Consider the following 21,819-nt stretch of genomic DNA (forward strand, 5'->3'; position numbering starts at 1 on the left):
ATAATAATAATAATAATAATAATAATAATAATAATAATAATAATAATATTTAAAAAAAAATAATATTTCGTTTTATCTTGTTAATTTTCTTAATAGGGGTTAGTTTTATTTACACAACAAAAAAAACGGGAACCCAATACTGTAAAGTCATTATAGTTAACAAATACAAGCACTTTTGGGGGATACTTGAGAGTTTGCTGTGCTACAAAGTTTATAGCTCATATTCAAAATAATCTACAATTAAAACTCTAAATGCAAATGTACTGCATTATTATTTCTATATGAGTCCTTTAGTGTTTTTTGTTGCATCTTAGAGAAAAGTTTTATTTCCAACATTTGTTTGAGTTTACTTTTTACCCCGGCAACGAACCTTTTACAAAACTGAGTTTGCTCTATTGTTTTTCAACAGTACGTTTTTACCTTTGCTTGTTTTATTGGACTGCCTCTGGGTGAAAAACATCAGCTTCATGAATAAATGTTCTTTTACAAATCCTACAAATACATTAGCAACTAAAAAAAAAGGTGAAAGTGTTTGTATTTGTGCATAAACCTGGGCAATAAAACCAGTGTGTGAGCAAAGTGACCTGATGCAGAGGAAAGCTGCAGGTCAAACAATCTCCATCACTGGTTTCATGCAGGGTAAAAAGCCTTTCACAGTGACTGAAATGAAACCATGGTAGAGAAAGTGAGAACACAAGATTCTTAGCATAAAAGGGTCAAATTGACAGAAAATCGATTCTGTTTTTGCAGCACCATCTTTTTCCAGAAACAACTGAATGCAAAAGCTTCCAGCAGATATGACAGGAGGAGAAACAAGCCAAAGAAAGCAAAGTCATTTTCTCTTCAGTGTGAACCTTTCATGCCGACTGTGACAGCAACGCCGGCTGAAGTAAACACCTCTCCTACTCTCCGTCTCTGCGTTTGTCTCTCCTTATCTCATCCTGCTGTCGGGCTCAGCGGCAGTCTCAGGCTGAGTAAAACGCCCGCAGGCTTTCACAGCGAAACCTACAACTGTGGAATCAAAAGCTGAACTCGTCTGACTCTCCCTCACCTTCTTTCTTCTCCATCCATTCACTCCTCTCCTCCTTACACACAAAGTTCCTGGGCTTCTTTGTCTGTTTTGGTCCGATTTCAGAGCCTCCGAGGCGCGTTTCTGATTCGTTCTGCGCCTGAAGTTATGTGTGATATTTATCAAACAGGCTGGAAGTGCAGCTCACCCGTCGCTGCAGGTGTGAGCGGAGATATGCAGCTTTCTTTTTCCTCAATTTTTTACTCTTAATGAAAAAAGTATTAGCGGTATACTGAAGTCTGCAGTCACCCTAACACCCTAATATCCAAAAACTATGATTACAAAAAACATCTACTGACTGAGAGGATGCAGGCTGAAGCTTTCACTCTACATCAGGAGGACCTTTACCTGTAGAGACATGCCTCCTTTGAGTCCATCTATCTTTTTCATCCCATCTGGACGGGGATAAACTTTGCAGAAAAGGCGTCAGATGTGTCTCAGACATGTTCAAAGATAACGTCTTTATCTCTTTGAAGCAAATGTCAGACGTTCCTCTAAATTCCTTCTGTATTTAGAGGTGTGTCGCAGCGAGACCAACACTCAGTCAGCTGATGGATGCTGAGTGTCCAACACTTTAGTTTCTCTTCTTATCTTTGTGTTTCTGCGGTTATCAGGTGTGAAATAAACGCTGCGTTCTGAAGAGATGGATGATAACGAGTTTGCTGCAGCTCCAACACAAACATCTGAGTGAAAACTGAAAAACATACTTTAAATCTTAAACTCTGATTCACAAATCACAGCAGCTCTGAGGACGACCTCCTGTGGATCTCCTCTTCCACTCCTCCAGGAGCAAAACAACCGCTCTGTAACATATTTTTAACAGCATTATCCTGTTTTTATATAGGTTACGACTTGCACCGAGGCGACGGCTCAGGACTTGTTGTCAGGCTTTGTCGTGTGGCGTTCGGGTGATATGAAAGTCGACTCAGCGTTTGATTTCGCAGCTCTCTGCTGGCTGATGGAGCTGCAGTTTGGGACTGAGTGGGAGAAAAACAGAGACTGTCTGATAAAGATAAAGTTTGGTGCATGTTTTTAAATATACTCCACACATTTCATCAAGAGAATAGAGCAAGAGAGGAGAAAACTTTCTTTTTTTTAAAGCCTTACGATCCACATCTGTGTGAACTTTGGATGAGTAAAGTTCAAATTAAGACTTAACGGGAATCCGAATAATAAATGTGCTCAAAGATAAAGAAATGCAGCCATATTTCCATATTTATCCAACAAAACAACGCAGTATCTGCATGTCTCTGAGCTCCTGTCAGTGTGAAGGGCAGATGTTTCTGAAAGTGTGTCAGAAAAGATCCCCGGGTCTGAAAAACTTCTCCTCAGATCCAATAACAGAGCAGCGTATCGCCGTGATGGATGCAGCATGAAGGATGTCTGAGCTGCAGATATCATTGTTTGTGTTTACTGTGGGACATTTGAACTCTGTGAACTCTTTAACTGCAGCAGACAGACTGAGGATGTGCTTCAAATCACAAAACACAGAGTCTGACCTGACGTGGAGACACTGCCACGCAGACTTCACTGTGAATGAGAAGGATGAGATGTAATATCAAGTCTCTTTTGTTGTTTTTTACTCCACAGAAAATCAAAAACACAAGAGGGCTGCAGAGCTCCTTCCTCTGCGAGCAAACCTCGGCCTACTTTCTGTTAAAAAAAGCACAAACCTCATCCCCTTAACTGCACATGTCAAGGTGACAGAGCATGACAGTACGGCATCCCAACAGCAAAATCCCCCCGGCTACCGAGAGGAAGGAAGAAAAGAAACAGACAGGAGGAGAAAAAAGAGAAGAGCCGACCCCTGAGAGTGACTCACAGGTGAGCTTCTTCCTCTGCTCGGCTTTTGTTCATTGTTGAGGGACTCCGGCACACTCAGGCTTGATTTGTACTGACAATTTAGAGCAAGATACGCTGACTAATTATGCTTCTTTACGAGCAGGTCCTTACTGAAGTCCTGTGAGGGAAAGAAACCCCAGAGCGAGGAGTGGAGGTGTGGAAATGTATTCAACGACCTCGAGGTGAGTTTGTTGACTCCCATTTGATCTGAGCTGCCTACATCGCTTCCACGCCGGCTGAAATCCTGAGCGGCTGCACACGAGTTAACCAACCCAGAGAAACAACATCGTGACATGAACTCTGACTGAGGGAGCCACAGAAACACAGTCTGTGTGTATTTCACCGCGTTCTTCTTGTGAGCGCTGACACTTTGTAAATGAATTTACTCTGCGTTCTGCATAATAAATCATGAAACAAGAGTTAAAACGCCTCACTTTGAGAAGGAACAAACTCTCATCGTCTCTTCTCTGCAGACTGTGACAGGACAAAACTCTAAATAGCGTCTTTTACTGAACGTTAAACTTCTCCTGAATAAAACACTAAAAGGATTTCAAACATCACACAAGCTGTGATTTTCTCCTTTGATTGTTTTTGTTCTCGGGCCTCTCCTGAGGAGCTCTGGACCTCAAAGAGACTTCATAATTAACCCTGAAATTAAATAAAGCAGCGCTGGAAACAAAACTTTTATCACTGAGATATCAGTTTATCTTTTCAGATCCTGAAAAGGAGGAAAGCCGGTCACGATGCTCCAAAACACTACGATCTGCTCTTTCTATTTTCTGCTGCCTTTACAAACACCTCCTGAACTTGCTTTGGAGCTATTTCAAGGACGGGAAAAGTCAAAGAAATCAATCACAAAAACAGATCCAGATCATCCAAACCGTGCAAGACTCATCTTTTCACCCAATGAGATTCTCCCAAGCTGCCGTGTCGACATTAAACTACCACCTGTTGTTGTTCGGCAACCTTTCCCCCTGCGCGCACCGAGCGGGTCAGAAACAGCTCGAAAAGAAAACAGGAAGACGAGGAGGAAAGCAGCAGGTGATTCTGCTTGAAACACCAGTGAAGGTTGTTTTCTGCATTTTCTTTTCAAAGAGAAACAACAAATTCCTGATTACTCCCACCGCCCGTTCAGGAGGTGTAATAAACTTCCTTCTTGCTCTTTTCTGCATGCACGCACGTTTCCACCTCCCTGATATTACCCCCTTCACATGTTCATACGTCTTTCTGATGTGTGTTGTGCACAGCAGGTGTTGGAGTGAAGCTCTCCCAGCTGACTCCTCTGATACATCCTCGCTCAGACGTGTGTAATCTGTGACTGTGATTTATCTCTTTAATTAATGCCTTTTTGGCCTCTCACACGCAGGCCTGTATTATGGAGATGTTAATAATGAGTGTCTAACATGAGAGGGGCATAATAGATGGAGCTGCGTGTGATATTTAAGCAGACAAAGGCCTGCAGCGCCTTTTCTCCTCTTCATGGAGGCAGCGGGGAATTATTGATAAGAGGGAGGAAGAGGATCCTGTCACGTTACACCTCTGATGGAGGGGTGAGAAAATCCCTGCAGGGCTGCTGCGCCCACGGAGGAAAAGTTTGGGGTTCTACAAAAACTTTCTGGAAGTTTTATCCCTCAAAAATGTGTCTGCTAACCTTTAAAGTTTGTCTGCTTCAATCTGAAACATTCACAAAGAAAAGAGGATTTTTAAAGCAACCTTGTGAGAGAAAGTCAGACGAGGCAGAGTTTGTTTGGCAGAATAAAACCTCTGTTAATCCTAAAAGTTTGAGATGTTGTAGAGGGCAGGTTGGTAAGTTTGAAACCCTAAGAGACGGAGGCTAATAAAGCAGATAAACGAGCGTGTTTCAGTTCAAAACTAGAGAAGTTAAGACGCTTTTTAAAAGTCTTTAAAAACCTCAAAATAAAACCAGCTCTTCATTGCCCTCTCGTTTCATCTCTGCTGTTTTCACAATGACTAAAAAGTCAGGATGCCTTCACTGGAAGTGAATCTGTGATGACTCAGAGGATATTTTCTAAACCTGGTTTATTTGTGTGTGTCAGTGTGTGTGTTGTGTAATGCACTGCTGGCCACATTCTGTACTTTTGTAACCCCTGGAGTACAGAATCAGCTCTGTTTATGTGTGTGGGTGTGTGTTTGTTTAGAGCAGTGGATGTACCTCTACGTGTGTGTGCGTGCTGCAGGATATTTAATATTGGAGCAACATTTCGAGCCCTTCTTAACTCGACTTCAGGTTTAACCTTTCGCCGTGCTCTGACAGTTTTTTCCCCCTGAGCTTGATTAATTGATTTTCTCCAAATAAGAGCTCCAGCTTCTCCTGTCCCTGTCCTTCAAACTTACTGATCCTTCACCTGAGGAGAACTTGTAAAGAGGAAACTCAAATAGAAAAGAGGAGATCAAACATGCAAAAAAAGAAGAATCTCCATCTGAAGCCTGCAAAGCTACAGCACAGATACAACCCCAAACGTGCAGCCATGCCCACAACACGATCACAACAACGGGCAAGCTTCGCACACATCCGCTTTGAGGATTTTTATCCCTCTAATTCCAGTTTGCAACTACCAACCTGCAGGCCCAAGCATCTGAAGGGAGGGTGGACAGAGCAGAAGTCCTACAGAAGGAGACGGGAGCACAGAGAGCAGAGAGGAGAGGGCTCCATGTTTGTATGGCTGGCTGCACGGTAACAAACATGTGGACCAACCTGACGTCTGCTGCAGGAGTCATTAGAAAGTATAAAAACAGTTCCTCCACTAAACGCAGCCTCCGTCTCACCTCTTGCAGCCGCTGGATGTGCTCTCTGCAGGTCTCTAAGTCGCTGTCACCAGGAACCACGATCAGGCCCAGAGGAATAGCTGAGGAGACAGAGGAACAAGACAATTATCCTACAACTCTTTGAAATCTGCTCGTACAGACAGCGACTTGTCAGTGGAGTGTGGTGGCTTTAAAAAGAGGAAGGCAATCAGCTGTTTCTGATTCAAAAAACACCTCTCAAACATACATATTCCTCGCCACACAATGCATGTTTGAAGCCTTTCTTTGTCAGGGTCGAGGCCGAAGCTTTGCAATCCATTCGCATGAGATCCTCGTGTTTGATGAAGGAGGCAGCAAACAATGAGCAGGAATACGTCCAGGAAGGAGCAGAAATCAACTTCTTTGTGCAGCTGATTTCTGTGTTGAGCCGCTTTCTTTCAGCGCCAACAAAAGAACATGAAACTAAGCGCGGCGCACACCTTTTTTGAAAAGGCAAGGCCATGTGGAGGCTGCCTCAAAGAAATCAGGTTGTGCGAGCGCTTAACAGTCAACAGTTTCTCAAAGTACAAAGAAGACGACAATAGCAGAGGGAAGAATATAACAGACACATTTCTGCCAATCGATACTGAGCATCCAGAGGCAGGAAGGAGCTGGCGTTGGTGTCTTTATTTAAGATGAATGAGCCTGAGCGAGCTGGCGTGTCGTCAATAAGCAGATATATGTTGTTGAGACAATAAAGGCTGCTCCCTGAGGCTGAGCCGGCCCGACGCCCGCTGGTTGCTGCTGGCTGAGCATCACACGGCTTAATGCTGGAGGAGCTGTGAAACTGGGCAGAGAGCACACACACACACAAACACACACACACACCTTCCATTGATGCTAAATACCTCAATGGGAAGGATGAAGAAAGGAGAGAGCAGTTAAAAAAGCGAGGCGGCGTCTTCACCTGCTCCTCAGAGACCCATTAGTTCACTGTACGAGCTGATAAAACACAGGAACCATCACAATTAAATCACCCATGACTCTGTTTGTTGACACCACCTGAAGAGTCATTTTAGGGCTCAGTCTGATTTCATCAAATCCATCATTTTGTGGGTTTAAAATAAACTTTTCCCCCTCGTTTTGGGAGCATGTTTCAGCTCATTACTTGATTTTTCACCTGAGAGATAATCAAGAACCCTCCACATCTGACCGGTGTTTTTGTGCTCTGATCAGAGCTCCACTGCAGTGCTTACAGCCTCTTTGATGCTGAATAACTCTCTGCAGAAGCTGCAGATTTTATCAGCGCAGTTATGAAAGGAATATCCAAATCAGTGTTAAAAAAAAAAAACAACAAAAAAAAGAAAACGTCTCTTTATTCTCGGCGTGCTCAAAAACGGAGCCACAGAGAGAGAAACGGGCGATGAGATGATATAACCGCTGCGCCTCAGGGTATGAATCATATTTCCACCATCTCCCCAAGAGTGACACATCCACACGTTGAGAGGGGTGATTGATTTGCATAATGAGAAAACAAGTCAAACTTCAGGCCGAGAGAACAAAGGAGGAGACGTGGAAATAATGAAAAGCAAATAAAACTCTTTGGGATTAAAGAGAAAAGACGTCGTCATGAATTATTGATATCAATTACAGCTGCTTGTGTTTATGTATACATATTTACACTTATATTAATAATTTACAGAATGATAAAGCTCATGTTTGATGTTTTATAAAGCAAACAGCACCCCCCTGTGTTAAAATAAATCATTAGCTTGTGTGCTCACATGCTTGCCGCAGCTTGTCCTTGTCGTAGTGCAGAGCTTCGTAGTCCGTCATGCTGATCCTGCTGACCCTGATCCTCAACCGCTCCGGGATCGGCTGCTGACTGAGACACGAAGAAGAAACATTAATAAACAAAGAGCCAGTCTCCGTTTAAGTCTGGCATGTGTGTGTGTGTGGCGTACTCGTTCAGGTGAGGCAGAGAGGTCCGACGCTTGGTCTTCTGGACCATGTTGGCCTGGTTTCTAAGGCTGATGTGGATGACGGAGGGCGCGAGTCTGCACGGCTCTCCGTCCACCTGGAGGAAACAGCAGCTCATCATCATGAATTCATCCTCAGCATCATTAAAAACAGTGAGAACGTTGTGTTACCTGCACTGGGAGAGGTTTAGTGGTGGTTAGCGTGACCTCTCTGCACTGATTCAACCTCTCGCCGTGACCTCCCACTTGAAGAGTCGCCTACACACACACAAACACACACATCACTCAGCTGTTGCAGCTCTGACTTCCTGAAACTCCTCCCTGTGTGGATTCACTTCATACCAGCGACGTCATCGTGAACCCGATGACCTCGATGTATCCGTCGTCGTGTCGCTGCGGTTCAAAGTCGTGATGCTCTCCAGGATTTCCCCACGGTGTGGTGCCGGCACAATACCTGCAAACACACACACACGCACAATCTCAAACTTTGCTTCAGAGCTCATCATCTGATCTGATTAAAACTCTTATGACTGATTTTAAGACGGAGCCTCTACATCTTCAGACACCTCCGCAATTACCTCCTCGTCCTCTTTGGCGTCAGGGATTTAAAGCACAGCAGTGATGACGAGGCGTCCTCTGCTCGGGGACGAGGGTTTATTACACATTAACACCGTGACACCACGTCGGGTAATTTACCAATGACGATAAACAAGATTAAAAAACAATCCCGCAAAATTGGTGCCTTATTTCTTCTGTGTCATAACCAGCTGAGCGGAGAAACACTCAGAGTGGTTTATTAGCTGTGTTTAATTCATGACAGGAGGGTTTTAAAGTTGAGCAAAGGCACTTTTACTTCTCAGTGTTTCTCTGTTTTTTTTAATCACCTGGGGATGTTGAGGAAGACCAAACACTGCAGCTTCAAGTCCTGAACCTTTGACGTTAAATCTGTGCCGTCACACTGCACAGACAGAGAGACAGTGAGTGATTCAGTTTCCCACATGTGACTTCCTGTCTGACTGACAGCCACTCACCACCACTTTGATGTGCTTCGACAGGTCTTTAGAGCTCCCCATCAGGAAATCTGAGAAGGCTGTCTGCATGAAACACACACACACACACACACACTGGTGAGTCCTCCTCCTCCTGTTTCTGTCAGATTCAACGCGGCGGCTCACTCACCCCAGCGTAGAACATCTTGTTCCGAAACCGGCTGTTAAACTTCTCAGGATTCGCCTCTAAAACGACGACAAACGCAGATAATTAAACTCTAAAAAAACTCCAAAAAGAGCGTCGTCACACGTCTCAAACGTACCTCTGGACTCGTGGAATTCAAGAGTCACATGAGCGTCGAATCCGAGACTGAAGTAATTGTTGAAAACATCCAGAGGAAGCTGAAAACAAAGCAGTCACGTTGAGTTTCAGTCGAATCGAGAAAGTTTTCCCCACAGATGTTTGTTACCTTATCAGTCTGCTGTTCGTCCGGCTCTGCCCCTGCAGTCTGGTTTGGTTCAACCTGTAGATTCCACCTGTCAAGCTGGACGACAGTGCCGTCCTCAACGTGGGACAAGATCTTAGACAGAGGCTCATCCGTGTAGCCCTGAAACACACACACATTAAAAGTGTTCATCACACACACACACAGGTGTGAAAATAAAGACAGAGAGGAAACGAAGTGGACCACACACCCCTCCCCAGTTCAGGGTCCTGGCGAGGTCGTTCCCCGTCCCTAGCGGCAACACAGCAACAGGAGGTTGAGGGTTTAATCCGAGTTCATCCAGACTGGACAGGATCCAGCCCACCTGCATCGACACACACCAGAAGAAGAGACTCTCTGTGACCCTCCATCCGTCTCTTAATCAGGAGGTTTCAGAGTCCAGCAGAAACAGGTCTTCAGGTGAACCTGAATCCACTCACCGTGCCGTCTCCTCCGCAGGCGAGGATCCTCAGGTTGTGGACTTTACGGTACAGCTCCAAGCTGCAAGATTCACGCTTGTTTAGGATTATTTCAGCAACAACAGAAGTATTAGTGTAAGAGGAAGAGAAGAATCACACACCCTTCAGCTGGTCCTCCTTGGCTCAGGTCAAACACCTGCCTGGGGTTCAGGTACCACATGAAGGACTGCAGGATCTTTGTGCCCTGAAACGAGACAGAAAAGACGTCACACATCGGTAAAGAAGTTTGTTTTTGTGAGGTGTTTTAAGTTGAGTACCTGGTTTCCTCCACTTTTTGGGTTGACAAACACCAGCAGAGGCTTCATGAGGGGTGAAGGGATCGGCCGGATGATGAACGGCTTCCACAGCCGCCCCTCCTGTCAGAAAAAAACAAGACGAAGAACTCAGCAGACGTTTTTCCAGCTAAAGAAATGAGATTTCATCTTTTAGCGAGAACAGGTCGGACACGAAACAGATTTAACCTTTTCTGACCTTTGGAGGAGAAGTTGAACGCCTCAACTGCTTCAGTGTTTCAGGGAAGGAAGAGGATAACGTGTCAGCACTCACCTCTGCTCCTTTCTTGCTGCTTTTCCTCTTGAACGACGTCCTCTTCTTCTTCTTACTCGACTTCATCGACGACTGTGACACAGAGAGATTTCATCAGAGGGATGTGGAAACTTTGCAGGAAAGAAGAGTGAGACAGCAAAAAGGAGCACTTCACCTGATGGCGTCTGACCCGTATAATCCAAGTGGGTGGGACTATGAGAGCAGCGTGCGCTCCTATTGGACAAGCTTCTTCAATCTGCTGCAGCATGAAGCAGGACACCTTGTTGTGGTACTAAAAGGAAAGAAACACATCAAAAACGTTTCCAAACTCAGATTACTGGACTGACGTGTGAAGATTTTCACTCACAGCCTGTTTGCACCATGAACAGCTGATAGCGACGATCTCTTTGCTGTGGAAGGCGAATTTCTGCTGGAAACCCTGCAGAGAGAAACAGAAAGAGATGCTTTTTGCTGAAGCGACAGAAAATATGAACAGGTAGCTTCAAAACAATCTGAAACCCACCTTTCCACATTGTTTACATTTTCCTTCCTGTCGCCTTCGATGCACCCAGTGGTGACGCACGACGATAGGCTGATCACACATGAAATAACAGGATTTAAAACGCATCACAAAGCAACTTAATGTTCACTTTCTAGGACCAAAAAAGTTTCAACTCACCTCTCGGATGTTTCTGGAGCCAGACTCCCTGAAAGACGGTTTACACCTGAAGTTAATCTGCAGGAGAGAAAGCTGTGTAAGAATTTGATTTCTAGACTTTTTTTGTTGTTTTTTTGTTGTTGACACCTGCAGGGGAAAGGAAAACCAGGACCCATACACCACCGCCATGCTCTTATCCTCAAAGTAACCCCTCAGACGAGCTGATATCGTGTGTGTGTGTGTGTGTGAGGTGTTTCAGTCAGGTGAGGGGACAGGATAAGGAGAAGGATCTCAGGTTGTCTCACTCTAAAGTCGTTGTCATTGAGCGGCAGCGTGGCGTCCAGCAGAATGGCTCTAGAGCTGGGGAACTGAGGGTCAGACAGGAGGGGCGGTTAAAAACAAACTACCTGCTTTTGAAAGTGGCGTCCTTTTGAGGAGTAAAATAATCCTCTTTCCACTTCTTTAAAAAGTTTAATCCTCCATCTCTTTTTTCCTTTTATCCCCCTTCTTTAAATTTAATAACAAAGCAGAATTACCTTCTCGAGCTGCTCGATACAGATGGTGTGGGCGACGATCTTACAGGCGGCACACTTTCTGCGACTGATGGATTTTTGCTGTAAAATAAAAAAGAGAAACATAAAGAAGACAGTAAATGGTGGAGTAATTCCATAAGAGACCACAAGGTGGCAGCGTTGGGTTATAAAAGTAAAGACAGAGAGAACAGTGAGACAGCAGAGTGATGTGATGAGACAGTCAGGCTGAACCTTCGACCTCGATATAAAAATATATCATGACACAAGCGTCAGACAATGACACATGAGTCAGTGTCACAGTGACCACCTGTTGTTGCATGTGTCAGCAGATGTAGAAATGTAAACACCTGAGCTCTGGCGATGCAGTGCTCCCCGACGTAGCAGTAATCTCCAGACACGTTGGTCTCGAACCAGATATGATCCCCGTACAGCGCCGAGTCCTGAGGAGACAAAGTGTTTAAAGCATCTGGGTCACACTTAATCCTCTCTTTGTTTCTGAAAACACACACACACACTCACACACACACACACTCACTGTCCAGTCCAGGGTGCTGCGGATGTTGGCCTCGGGGTCGGCTCTGTTCAGAGATGACGTGCTGGGCTGACAGGGCAGCTGGTGGAGGCCGGACTTTGCGATCGCCTTCCTGGAAATTTAGGAGAGAGAAAGCTGTGAATGCTCTGATTTTATGACGACAAAGACATAATCTTCCAAAGAAAAGCTGGAGGGAAAGGCGTCGGCTCACAGTCACTTCATCACACACAGAAACGAGCAGAGGATCTGAACCATGACTCCTAATGTTTGTGAGCGTGTCGTGACGTCACATGACTCCCCTGGGACTGACACTGAATCTACACACTCGCCTCTTTTATTCTCCCCCTTCGTTTTTCTCACACACAAGTTTCTCCTCAGTTTCCTGAACAGTCACACCTGGATTCACACTCCCTGAATCAGGTCTGGACCCTGTCAGGATTTTCAAACCCCTCAGAGCTGTGTGTCATGTGTGAGTGTGTGTGTTTGTGTGTTTACATACGACAGGAAGTTCTCCCAAGTTTCCAGATAAGGATCGTAATATATGGCTTCCTCCGGTCCCCAAAGTGGCGAGGAGCAGCTTTTATGGAGCGTCGACCCAGAGGAGAAGTCTGCCTCCGCGGACTCAGAGTCCAGACCTTCAGAGACCAGCTTATCCAGACTGGGGCTGGTCGTAGAGGTCTGGATGGGTTTATTCAGAGTCCAGTGGGTTTGACTCGAGCGCCGCCTGTGGTATCGACCGTAAACGCCATAAGCAGGAAGGAGGTGGGAGGAGTTTCGTCTCAGGCAGCGGGGAGGGCGGAGCAGCGGGCGGGGCGCGATGTTTTCCAAGAGGACCGCCTGGGTCAGGTGTGTCTGATCAGTCCTCTCCTCTTCTTCTTCTTCATCCGTCACTTCCTCTCCGTCTGACTCCGAGCAGGAACACATGGAGACATCAGGCTCCTCCTCCTCCTCCTTCTCCTTCACGCCTCCTCCCATCTGGACTAAACTAGCAAGCAGCATGGAGGACCCCAGCAGATGAGGTTCAATGGATTTGACCTTGGAGGGGCACCCTGATCCATAAGAGGCTGCTCCAGACGCCGCGCAGGAGCGGTTTGGTTTATGGTGGAACCCTCTCCGTCCTCTCCTGATGCCCACCTCCCGCTCTGCTCCTCTTCCAGGATCTCCGAGCTCCACGATGGACTGTCGCTTCTGCCCGCTGGCGACCAGGAGACCAACGCTGGGGCGTCTGCGAGGATCAGGATCAATCCGAGGGAGCCCGATGGAGGAGCGTCTGGATTGCGCCAGAGCTGCAGAGGGCAGACCAACGCTGGAGCGCCGCCTCGCTTTGCTGGTGGGAACCGCAGGTCCGGGTTGGCGCACGGCGGGGAGGTGCTTCTGCCGCTTTGGGCGGCGTCGGAAATGCCGCTGGAAGAAGTAATCCATCATGTTTGGAAGCGACGAAGGCACTTGGAGCTGAACTTGGCATCTGATTGGGTGAGACTGTGAGAAAGGTCATGACCTTTGCTTTGAGGACAAGTTCATTTGACCTTTAAGATCCATCAGAGGGGAGGCGGCGCCCATCCTGAGCGGGGTTCTTCCTTTAAAAGAGCAGAAAAAGAAAATCCAGCTCCTCTGATCACCGCTCGAGCTGGAGGAGCACATAAACGTTTGTGTTACTCACATCTACCTGCGTCATGATGCAGTGCTGCGTTCAAAAAGCAGATTACAGTCGATTTTTAACAACTTTTAACGCCTCCTACAAACAAGCTGCTTCGATCATTTCCCAGCATGCTCTTTATGCAAATTCAAAAAAGAAACGACCAAAAAGCTGCAGCGGAAGAGGTTTGACTGAGCAGTGGTGTGGTTTCTCTCTGAGGTTTGAGGCTTTGAAGATAGAACCGTGACACCGAGCATTGTCAGGTTTCGGTACGACGTATCAAACCATTCCCTCGCCATCTGCTTTTGTCTTCTGAGAGCGCTCCTATTGGCTGTTGCAAAGAAAAGGTCTTCAGGTTTATTTTTTAAACACTGATGGAAATCTTATCTCTCTGATCTAAATTCTGCTGAGTCTGAAGCATCAGTTTCTGCTTCGATCAGCAGGAAGCTGATAATAAAATATCTTCTCTAAAGGAAAACAAAAGCATCACAGACCACACGGCGTGAGCTGAAACCACCGCACGGTCTGACAGGAAGCCTCTGCTGTTCACTTAATCCCACCGCTGACATTAAACAGGCCGGCGCTCTGTCTCTTAATGCAGGAGCAGAAAGGTCGGAGGTCGCCACAACTGTCAGTCTGACGTCTCTAACCATGCAGTGACTGCACGTTGTCTCATAAGCAGATGATATTTCAGGCTGATTTCACACACTTTCATTGCACTCAGGGAAATTTGTTAGTCTCTGTTAAGCCGGGCTCAGACAACAGGGAGTTTGAAGACAGGTCAGGTGTGCTGGTTTGAGGCCTCTCTCCTCTAATATCTCAGTCTGTTTTTTCTAAAGTCAATGATCAGAGCTTTCCTGTCAAACAAAACCCAGATTTTTTTAATCTTCCCTCTTTTCTTTCCCTCCAAACAGCTCGATTATGCCCGTGTGTTTTCTCTGTGTGCATGCCGTTGCGTAACAGCAGCGTTCAGCGCGGAGATAATCCTCCACCATAACTGGGGGAAAGTGGAGAGAGATGAGAGCTCTCAGTCACAGAGCGTGACCCACCTGCACATCAGCCACAAACTGGGAACATCTTCCTGTGTCTGGTTTCCACAAATAGACACGAGGGAGGAGTCATCTTTCCAAACATTAAACCAAATGAATGAGAACCAGGAATCCATCCAGGTGGATCTCCTGATTGGCTTTTCTAAAGATCATGAAACCTTTTTTTGAATCCGCAGCTAGTTCCAGTGAAGAGCCAGTGTGTGTGTGTGTGTAACAGTGTGTGAGACTGAGCAGAGCTCTTCTGTTGGGTTAAATATTTACATGAAAAAAAGGGGAACACTATGCAAATACACGGATAGAAAGAGACTTTTAGAGCAATGTGGTTTTCCACTTCTCGGCGGCTGCACACGACTGATGCATTTACATGAAGAAGGTCATGTCACACTGTTTGAAGAAAATCCATCAATTTACTCATTTCTACATCTGTGCTTCCTTCTACAGATTCATTTCCTCAAACGCAGCGAGTTCAACGACTAGATACTCAGGGCTGAACAACTTTAGGGTGGGTCTTACGTTACAAAAGTTTGTAGAACATTAAATTAATAAAAACAAAGTACAATCTACTGTGACTCTGTGAGATTTTAAAGCAGATCTAGTTGCTTTGTTACAGTTTACAGTTCATTTAGCAGACACTTTTGTCCAAAACGACGTACAGTAGTGCTGAAAAATCATAAGAGATGAGTCTTAGACCTTCAGACTCTTTCTACCCCTGATTACAAAGAGGAGGAGGGTCAGATTAAGGGGCTAAGACATCTCTTAAAGTAGAAAAAGACTCTGTGGATCGTATAGAGATTGGTAATTCATTCCACCATTTGGGAACAACAGAGGAGAAGAGTCCGGCTAGTGATTTGGAGCCGCGCTGGGATGGGAGCACCAAGCGTCACCTTTAATTGCATTTTTATATTTTTTCTTGTGCATAATTGGGATGGGTACCTTTCACATTTGAAAGAATATGGTATCAAGACTCAACTGTACCAATTTTTTTAACTTTTGTGTGTTTATGTGGAAAAAAAATATAAATTTTTTTCAATAATAAAACCTTGCAATGCTGTGTTCAAGTCCAGTATGGAAAATTCTAAATCAAAAGGATGCATTTAGGTACCTAAACATGATACCTTTTGATTTTACAGCCTTTCCTAAAATTATGTTTTGATCCCGCCCACATGAAGCTGAGTGTTTTGTATTTTTTTGTCTCCACAAGGTGAGAAAACATGGCTCATTTTATAAAAACACTAACAAAACAAACATAAAGTGACACATTTAATGATGAAGTTTTAACTGATTTGAAAAAATAAGATAAAGAAAAGTCCAGGGTGGGGATGGGACCTCTAGGCCCACCCCGTAACGCCGCCCCTGACTCAGAGTCCAGCGTGTCACAGAAGTCAAACCAGGAGCAAACTGCCGCTCAAAGTGAAAGTGTCATGGATGCTGTCCTCTCCTCCGAGTCGGCTCCAGCATGGATCTCTGTGTCAGACACAGCCGGCCCTTAAGCTGACCTTAGATCAAAAACTCTCCCTGACGTCAGAGAAAACGTCCCCGGGACACAACAGATATAAACACGTAACTCTGAGGAGCTAACAGCAGCAGAAACACTAGAAATGAAATCAAGTGACATGATCATCTGAGAATGACGGGTAACCGAGTTAGGAGATGGTTAGAAATTAGCCACTTCCTGCTGAGACGTCCTGTGCTGATGATGATCCGGTTAGAAGTGATCATTCTGGATCATTCGAGGCGGATTAATCAGAAATAATCGTCCTCGCTGTCTCCCCTAAAAGGAGATGTGTTGTCTGTCCAAACAGCAGCCTCTGATTACTCAGCCGCTCTGTGTTGACATGTTTTCAGACCAAACAGCAACTTTCATGTCAGCCTAATGACTGGAAACACACACACACACACACACACACACACACTGAGGTGGCTGGAAACCCCTCCACCAAACATTTCCACTACATTTCTCTTCCTACAACCGTCATTTCCTTGTGATACTTTTAACCTGACAGACACAGATTGAGCAGCTGCTTGTCTTGGACGCAGACCAAAACAAGCAGAAACCCTCACACATAAAACTCGGCTGTTTGTTCGTCTGCAGAACAGATCCTGGATTATAATCCTCGCTGGGAGCAGGTGTCTGTTTCTTGTCTCCTCTGAAACCTGAGACAAATATCTGACTCTGCTAATGCTCGCATTTGTTCCCCTGCAGGACTCTGACTTGTGTGCAGCCGGCTCCTGGAAAACAACACTGTGAGAGTGGAAAAAGTGAAGCAGTGACTCTAATTTCCCACTGCACCGTGCAACGTTGTTCCACATCCAATGTGAAAATATTAAAAAAAGCCAGCAGCTTCTCCAAGAAGAGGCACCAGATTGGCTTGGCGGTTGAAGCAATGCACTTCCTGTCCAATAACGTCAAAGAAACCCCTGAAAAAAGCACAAACATCCAAAAATATGTCCAAGAATAACCGCTCAAACTTCCCAATCGGCCTCTGAGGGCCTCGTCTTCCTTCCAGGGATTCAAGCACAATTAGCAAAACCTGGAGGACACACAGGCATAAATATTCATCCAGGAAACACGTCTCAGAGTGGAAAAGAAAATGCATTAACGGATGTTTTTGATGCATCACATTCACCTTATCAGTTTGCAGCACATTACGAAATCTGACATCGCTTCCCCTTGAAGTTGTCAGTCATCAGAGCAGGAGAGAAAACTTTTAAAAACTGCTTTTTGTTTGTTTTTGTTTCTGTTAAATAAAGATGTCACTTCAAGAACGCAGCACTGCATCAGAAAACACACACACACACACAAGCTCAACTTTTCTGAAATAATCAACATTAAAAGCTGATGAAAGTGTGAAAAGGAAGAAAAAGTGAGGAGCCAACCTGACGAGGGGGAAGAAAACTATCCATCCATGCCTCCACTCCTCTCTCATCTATTTATCCGTGGAGCTCACGCTAAACCCTTGAGTACAGTGACCGCTAATAGGAGAGAGGGAGGGCTGAGAGACGCCGCCAGTGTGAAAGAGGAGAGAGTGGGCGGGGCTTACACAGAGGCAGCCTGAGAGAGGACGAAAATAACTTGGTGTACTTCCTTGTCAGGCTGATAAATATTCACCCACAGATTCACACATGCAGAGACACACAGAGCCTTCCTCCTCAACTGGAGGTTAAAGTCTCAGATAAGAGATGTAAAAATGTAAAAAAAAAAGAAATGAGTCTCTTTAAAGACAGGAAAGAAGTCATTTTGAGCATCGAAGCAGGAAGAGGAAACAGAAAAGGTGACCTACATCCTCTCTGTGGGAGTGATCACGCCTGAAACCAAACAATAAATATCCAACCACACCATGATCCCTCCAATGACACACTGACACTTGTTTACTCATCCCGCCAAGCTCCCAGGCACCACTGTCATCGTTGTTGCTGTTGGCATGACAACTGCGGCCCCTGTTGCCGTGGGAATCACGTCCCTCATCCACATGATGACGAGTGACCCACCGGCAAGGTTATGAACACAAACACACCAACAGACATGATGAGGATCACGCAGCGAGTGTGTGTGAGTGTGTGAGTGTGTGAAGTTAAACTCTTCACACTGAGTTAGAGCATATGTGTGTCAGAGCGGAGCTGCTGCAGCATGTGTCAGAGGGTGGAGGTGTCACTGCAGCTGTGAGCTGTCAGAAGACGCCTCACACATCTGGTCACATCCTGTCTAATCAGAGCGGCGCTCACAGGCGGCGCCAGGCTCCATCTGCTGGTCGCTCTGTGTCACTACTCCTCCTCAGAGTCTGCTTACCTCCTGCCGAAGATCCTGAGCGCGGTGAAAGACTTGGAGCAGCCCGTCGGCCCCTCCTTCTCCTCCTCCACGCGGATCGGAGGTGGTGAGTAGAACGCAGGGAGGATGGAGGACGAGGAGGAGGGCAGGGAGGAGTTGGAGGAGGAGGAAGCGGAGCTGAAATATCCATCACATGCAGGGAAGAAGTGTTCATCTCTTTCTATCTCCTCTTTTGTTTCTGGAGCTTCTGCACAGGCTGAGAGTCCAGCTCCAGGTCCCATCAGGTCAGGGTCTGGATCCATGGCTGGAGTCTAGTCCATTCTTCTGGTGTCTGTTACATCATGTGCCCTGTTCCCCTGAGATGAAATCTTACTGGAGTCCAAACGGTGCAAAAACCACCATCTTTAAAGACACTTGATTGTTTTTACATGCACTCAAAAAAAGTCCACTTCTGACTCACATGTTTGAAAAACTCCTGCAGAAGTGATTTTAACTGAATTGCACGGCACAAAAAGTGTTTCAAAAACTTCTCTGTGGTCTCAAAAGCAAAAAGCAAGACAAAGCTGGAGCTACAGGTTGAAAAACTCCCTGGACGTCATGTTTTATAGCAGTTTTATGACACAGTTGTCCTTCAAAAGAGGTGAAAACACCCTCAGGACACTCAGCATACTTCTCCTTTAAAGGGCGGATTAATCACACACACCTTGCTGCAGGTAAAGCGACAAACTTTGGTTTAAACATCCAAACAAACTCAGTCTAAAAAGCTTCAAAGCTCAAATGATATCACTGCTCTGCTCCAGGACTTCAAACATGGCTGCCCTCCTGGAGCTGCAAAGTCAATAATCCTCATGCCAAAGGTCTTTTACAAGACACAAGGTGTGTGTGCCTGAGTGTGCATGTCTGTGTGTGTGTGTGTGTGTAGAGAGAGAGAGATTAGTGCTGGGTCCTGAGGGAGAGATAATCCTCCCCTGCATTCCTCCTCACGTCTCCCTGCAGTAGTAGAGCTGTCAGCAGCAGTAGTATCAGTAACAGAGCTGTAGTACTCCTCCTCTTCCTCCTCTTCCTCTCCTTCCTCTCCTCCTTTCTTCTTCTTCACTTTCTCCCTGAGTTTAATGACGCTCCACGCTCCGACACACTCGCACACACAGCTGAGTTGCACGCTGCTTCCCACACACACTTTGGTAAACACACACACACTCACACTGATCTTCTCCAACACGCCCGGCTAAAACCAGGAAGTGGATAATGAAAACAATCAGGGCCTCTCTGTGAGTTGTCCTCTCTCCTGCCTGACTGAAACCTGACCCCTGACTTTCTGACTCCTGCTGAATCCAGCTTTGAGTTCTTGGTGCCTGATGAGGAAAACTAACACACTTTGAGTCTTTTACATGATTTAAAATGTGTGTGTTTGTAACAGTGAAGCCAAAACCAGAGCTACAAGAGAAGAACAACATGTTTAGAAATGTTTCCTGAAATTTTCACAACCAAAAAGTTGGCTGAAACATTCACAGCCTGGAGAAAACTTCCCTGGTTGTTCACAGACAATGTTATGTTATGAAGGAAATCACTGAGTGGCACACATTGTATCTGTGCACTACACAAAACGCCCAACTGAGGGCGCTGTCTACCAGACATGGCTCTGCTGGGATCCATTTACCAAGTTTGCTCCTTCTGGAGTCACTGCATGAAGCAGATTCATCAGTAGCTGTGTGTCACAAAGCTATGTTTGCTAATCCAGACCATTATCTAACCCACAGAGAGGAAGAGGGTCTGCAATCCTAATTGTGTACATTTTTCAGTTTTAATAAACACAGGTGTGCACTGGTCACTGCCTGATGCTGGTTGGCTTTCCCCTCATCAATAACGTCCATCACCTCCTCTGGACTGGACACTAACACTCTGCACACTTCTGATGCAGAAACAAAGATTTATAACCATCAACTCGTGTTTTCCTCTATTACAGTTATAAAACAGTTAATTTTCCTTCCTGGATGAAAAACATCATAATCCAGGGCATATCAGGGCTGTTTTATACATTAATTCTTATAAAACGGCATTAAAAATGATAAAACAACACTGGATTCAATTTCCCCAATCATCGTTTACCATTTCGCTCGGTCGCTTCAAAAAACAGGGGCACCAACACCTGGTTACCAGGAGTCCCCTTGGAGCCCACGAACCTGCACAGCCCAGGTCCTGTATTACTAACGCTTCGCCGTCGCCCTTCTGTGATTGGTTCAGCATGAGAACCAATCAAGAGAAAGTAGCGTTAACTCGGGCGTCGATTAAGAATTGCATTATATATGCGAAGCTATCATAAGAAGGCGGCGAATAGCTGTGCCGTTACTCTTCTATGATTGGTGGACCGCTGCCTTATATACTCGCGAGCAAGCGGGATATAGTTATTCTGATGCTCTTCTCTGATTGGTGGATCGTTGCGGTAAACTCGCCAGCCAATCAGGAAAAGGCGACGACTAGTCATTCGGCAGCTGTTCTCTGATTGGTGGATCATCGTGGTACACTCGCCAGCCAATCAGGAAAAGGCGACGACTAGTCATTCAGCAGCTATTCTCTGATTGGTGGATCGTTGCGGTGAATTCGCGAACCAATCAGGAGCAGGCGGCGATTTGCTGTGCCGTCGCTCTTCTATGATTGGTTGAGCGTACTAAATTTGTTAAACCAATCAGGTAAAGGCGACGGCGACCTTGTTTACCAGACGTAACCTCCATACTGTATTATTTAGCATAACTTTGACGGTTTATACGGTTTATATGTCGTTGCAGGAACCTGTAGCTGCTTTTAAATAATAAATTAACACATTCCTTTTTTCGTCAGCCTTATTACGGATATTTTTAACTCTGAAATTTTATTTTATCACGGTTTTCAGAAGATAATTTGAGTTTTTTTTGGATTGAAACGCGTGTTAGCTCTCAAAAATTAGCATTTACTCTTTCGAGAGGAGGTCTATTTCCGGGAAAACACTTTGACAGTTTCTACGGTTTATTTGTCGTTGCAGGAGTCTGTAGCTGCTTTAAACTAATAAATTAACACACCCCGTTTTTCTCCAGCCTTATTACGAATATTTTTAACTCTGAAATTTTATTTATCACGTTTTTCAGAAGATAATTAGAGTTTTTTTGATTTGAAACGCGTGTTAGCTCTGGAAAATTAGCATCTAATCCTTGGAAAGGAGGTCTATTTCAGGAAAACATCTTTATTGGGGTGATGATGTGATCATTACTTAACTGTACCTTTTCGTCAGTGTTGTGTAACATTATTTGTTTTTATATACAGCCTCAGATAATCATGTATAAGCTGTGTGTAGGTGAGGGGAAAAAAGCAGAGCTGCATGAACAAAAAGCTTTTGTTTTTCTTGTTATGGTGTGATGTGATTATGGCTTCAGTGCCTTTGACTGACACACAGAGCTTATCTTTGTACTTTTACACACACACACACACACACACACACCTGCTATCACTGCTCCCTCTCATCCAGCGCCCACTCAGTATTTCCATGACAAACAAAACTCCA

General features: G+C 45.3%; 1 protein-coding gene across 6 annotated transcripts in view; it reads right to left on the reverse strand.

Moving 5' to 3' along the window:
* Window positions 1-21,819, reverse strand: part of dgkza (diacylglycerol kinase, zeta a) — a 36,999-nt gene that overhangs the window by 11,395 nt on the left and 3,785 nt on the right. The window contains exons 1-25 of one of the 6 annotated variants that reach the window (XM_074664173.1): window positions 17,399-18,045; window positions 12,336-13,463; window positions 11,840-11,948; window positions 11,652-11,744; window positions 11,308-11,385; window positions 10,793-10,849; window positions 10,637-10,705; window positions 10,481-10,552; window positions 10,289-10,405; window positions 10,135-10,206; window positions 9,846-9,944; window positions 9,690-9,772; window positions 9,550-9,610; window positions 9,321-9,434; window positions 9,095-9,232; window positions 8,948-9,026; window positions 8,815-8,870; window positions 8,667-8,729; window positions 8,520-8,593; window positions 7,978-8,089; window positions 7,807-7,893; window positions 7,621-7,733; window positions 7,441-7,541; window positions 5,699-5,778; window positions 5,493-5,537 (exon numbers count right to left, since the gene is read on the reverse strand). In XM_074664173.1, the coding sequence (XP_074520274.1) occupies window positions 5,493-5,537; window positions 5,699-5,778; window positions 7,441-7,541; window positions 7,621-7,733; window positions 7,807-7,893; window positions 7,978-8,089; window positions 8,520-8,593; window positions 8,667-8,729; window positions 8,815-8,870; window positions 8,948-9,026; window positions 9,095-9,232; window positions 9,321-9,434; window positions 9,550-9,610; window positions 9,690-9,772; window positions 9,846-9,944; window positions 10,135-10,206; window positions 10,289-10,405; window positions 10,481-10,552; window positions 10,637-10,705; window positions 10,793-10,849; window positions 11,308-11,385; window positions 11,652-11,744; window positions 11,840-11,948; window positions 12,336-13,261 (2,898 nt within the window). In that variant the 5' untranslated portion in view covers window positions 13,262-13,463; window positions 17,399-18,045. Of the gene's footprint in view, window positions 1-5,492; window positions 5,538-5,698; window positions 5,779-7,440; window positions 7,542-7,620; window positions 7,734-7,806; window positions 7,894-7,977; window positions 8,090-8,519; window positions 8,594-8,666; window positions 8,730-8,814; window positions 8,871-8,947; window positions 9,027-9,094; window positions 9,233-9,320; window positions 9,435-9,549; window positions 9,611-9,689; window positions 9,773-9,845; window positions 9,945-10,134; window positions 10,207-10,288; window positions 10,406-10,480; window positions 10,553-10,636; window positions 10,706-10,792; window positions 10,850-11,307; window positions 11,386-11,651; window positions 11,745-11,839; window positions 11,949-12,335; window positions 15,239-17,398; window positions 18,046-18,308; window positions 18,825-21,819 lie in introns of those variants that run through there. The other 5 variants (XM_074664176.1, XM_074664174.1, XM_074664177.1 and 2 more) reach the window with 5 other exon arrangements.

Source organism: Halichoeres trimaculatus, unplaced genomic scaffold, assembly GCF_033239565.1.
Source record: "Halichoeres trimaculatus isolate MK-OKI-2021-1 unplaced genomic scaffold, fHalTri1.1 fHalTri1_scaffold_24, whole genome shotgun sequence".
Classification (NCBI taxonomy): domain Eukaryota; kingdom Metazoa; phylum Chordata; class Actinopteri; order Labriformes; family Labridae; genus Halichoeres; species Halichoeres trimaculatus.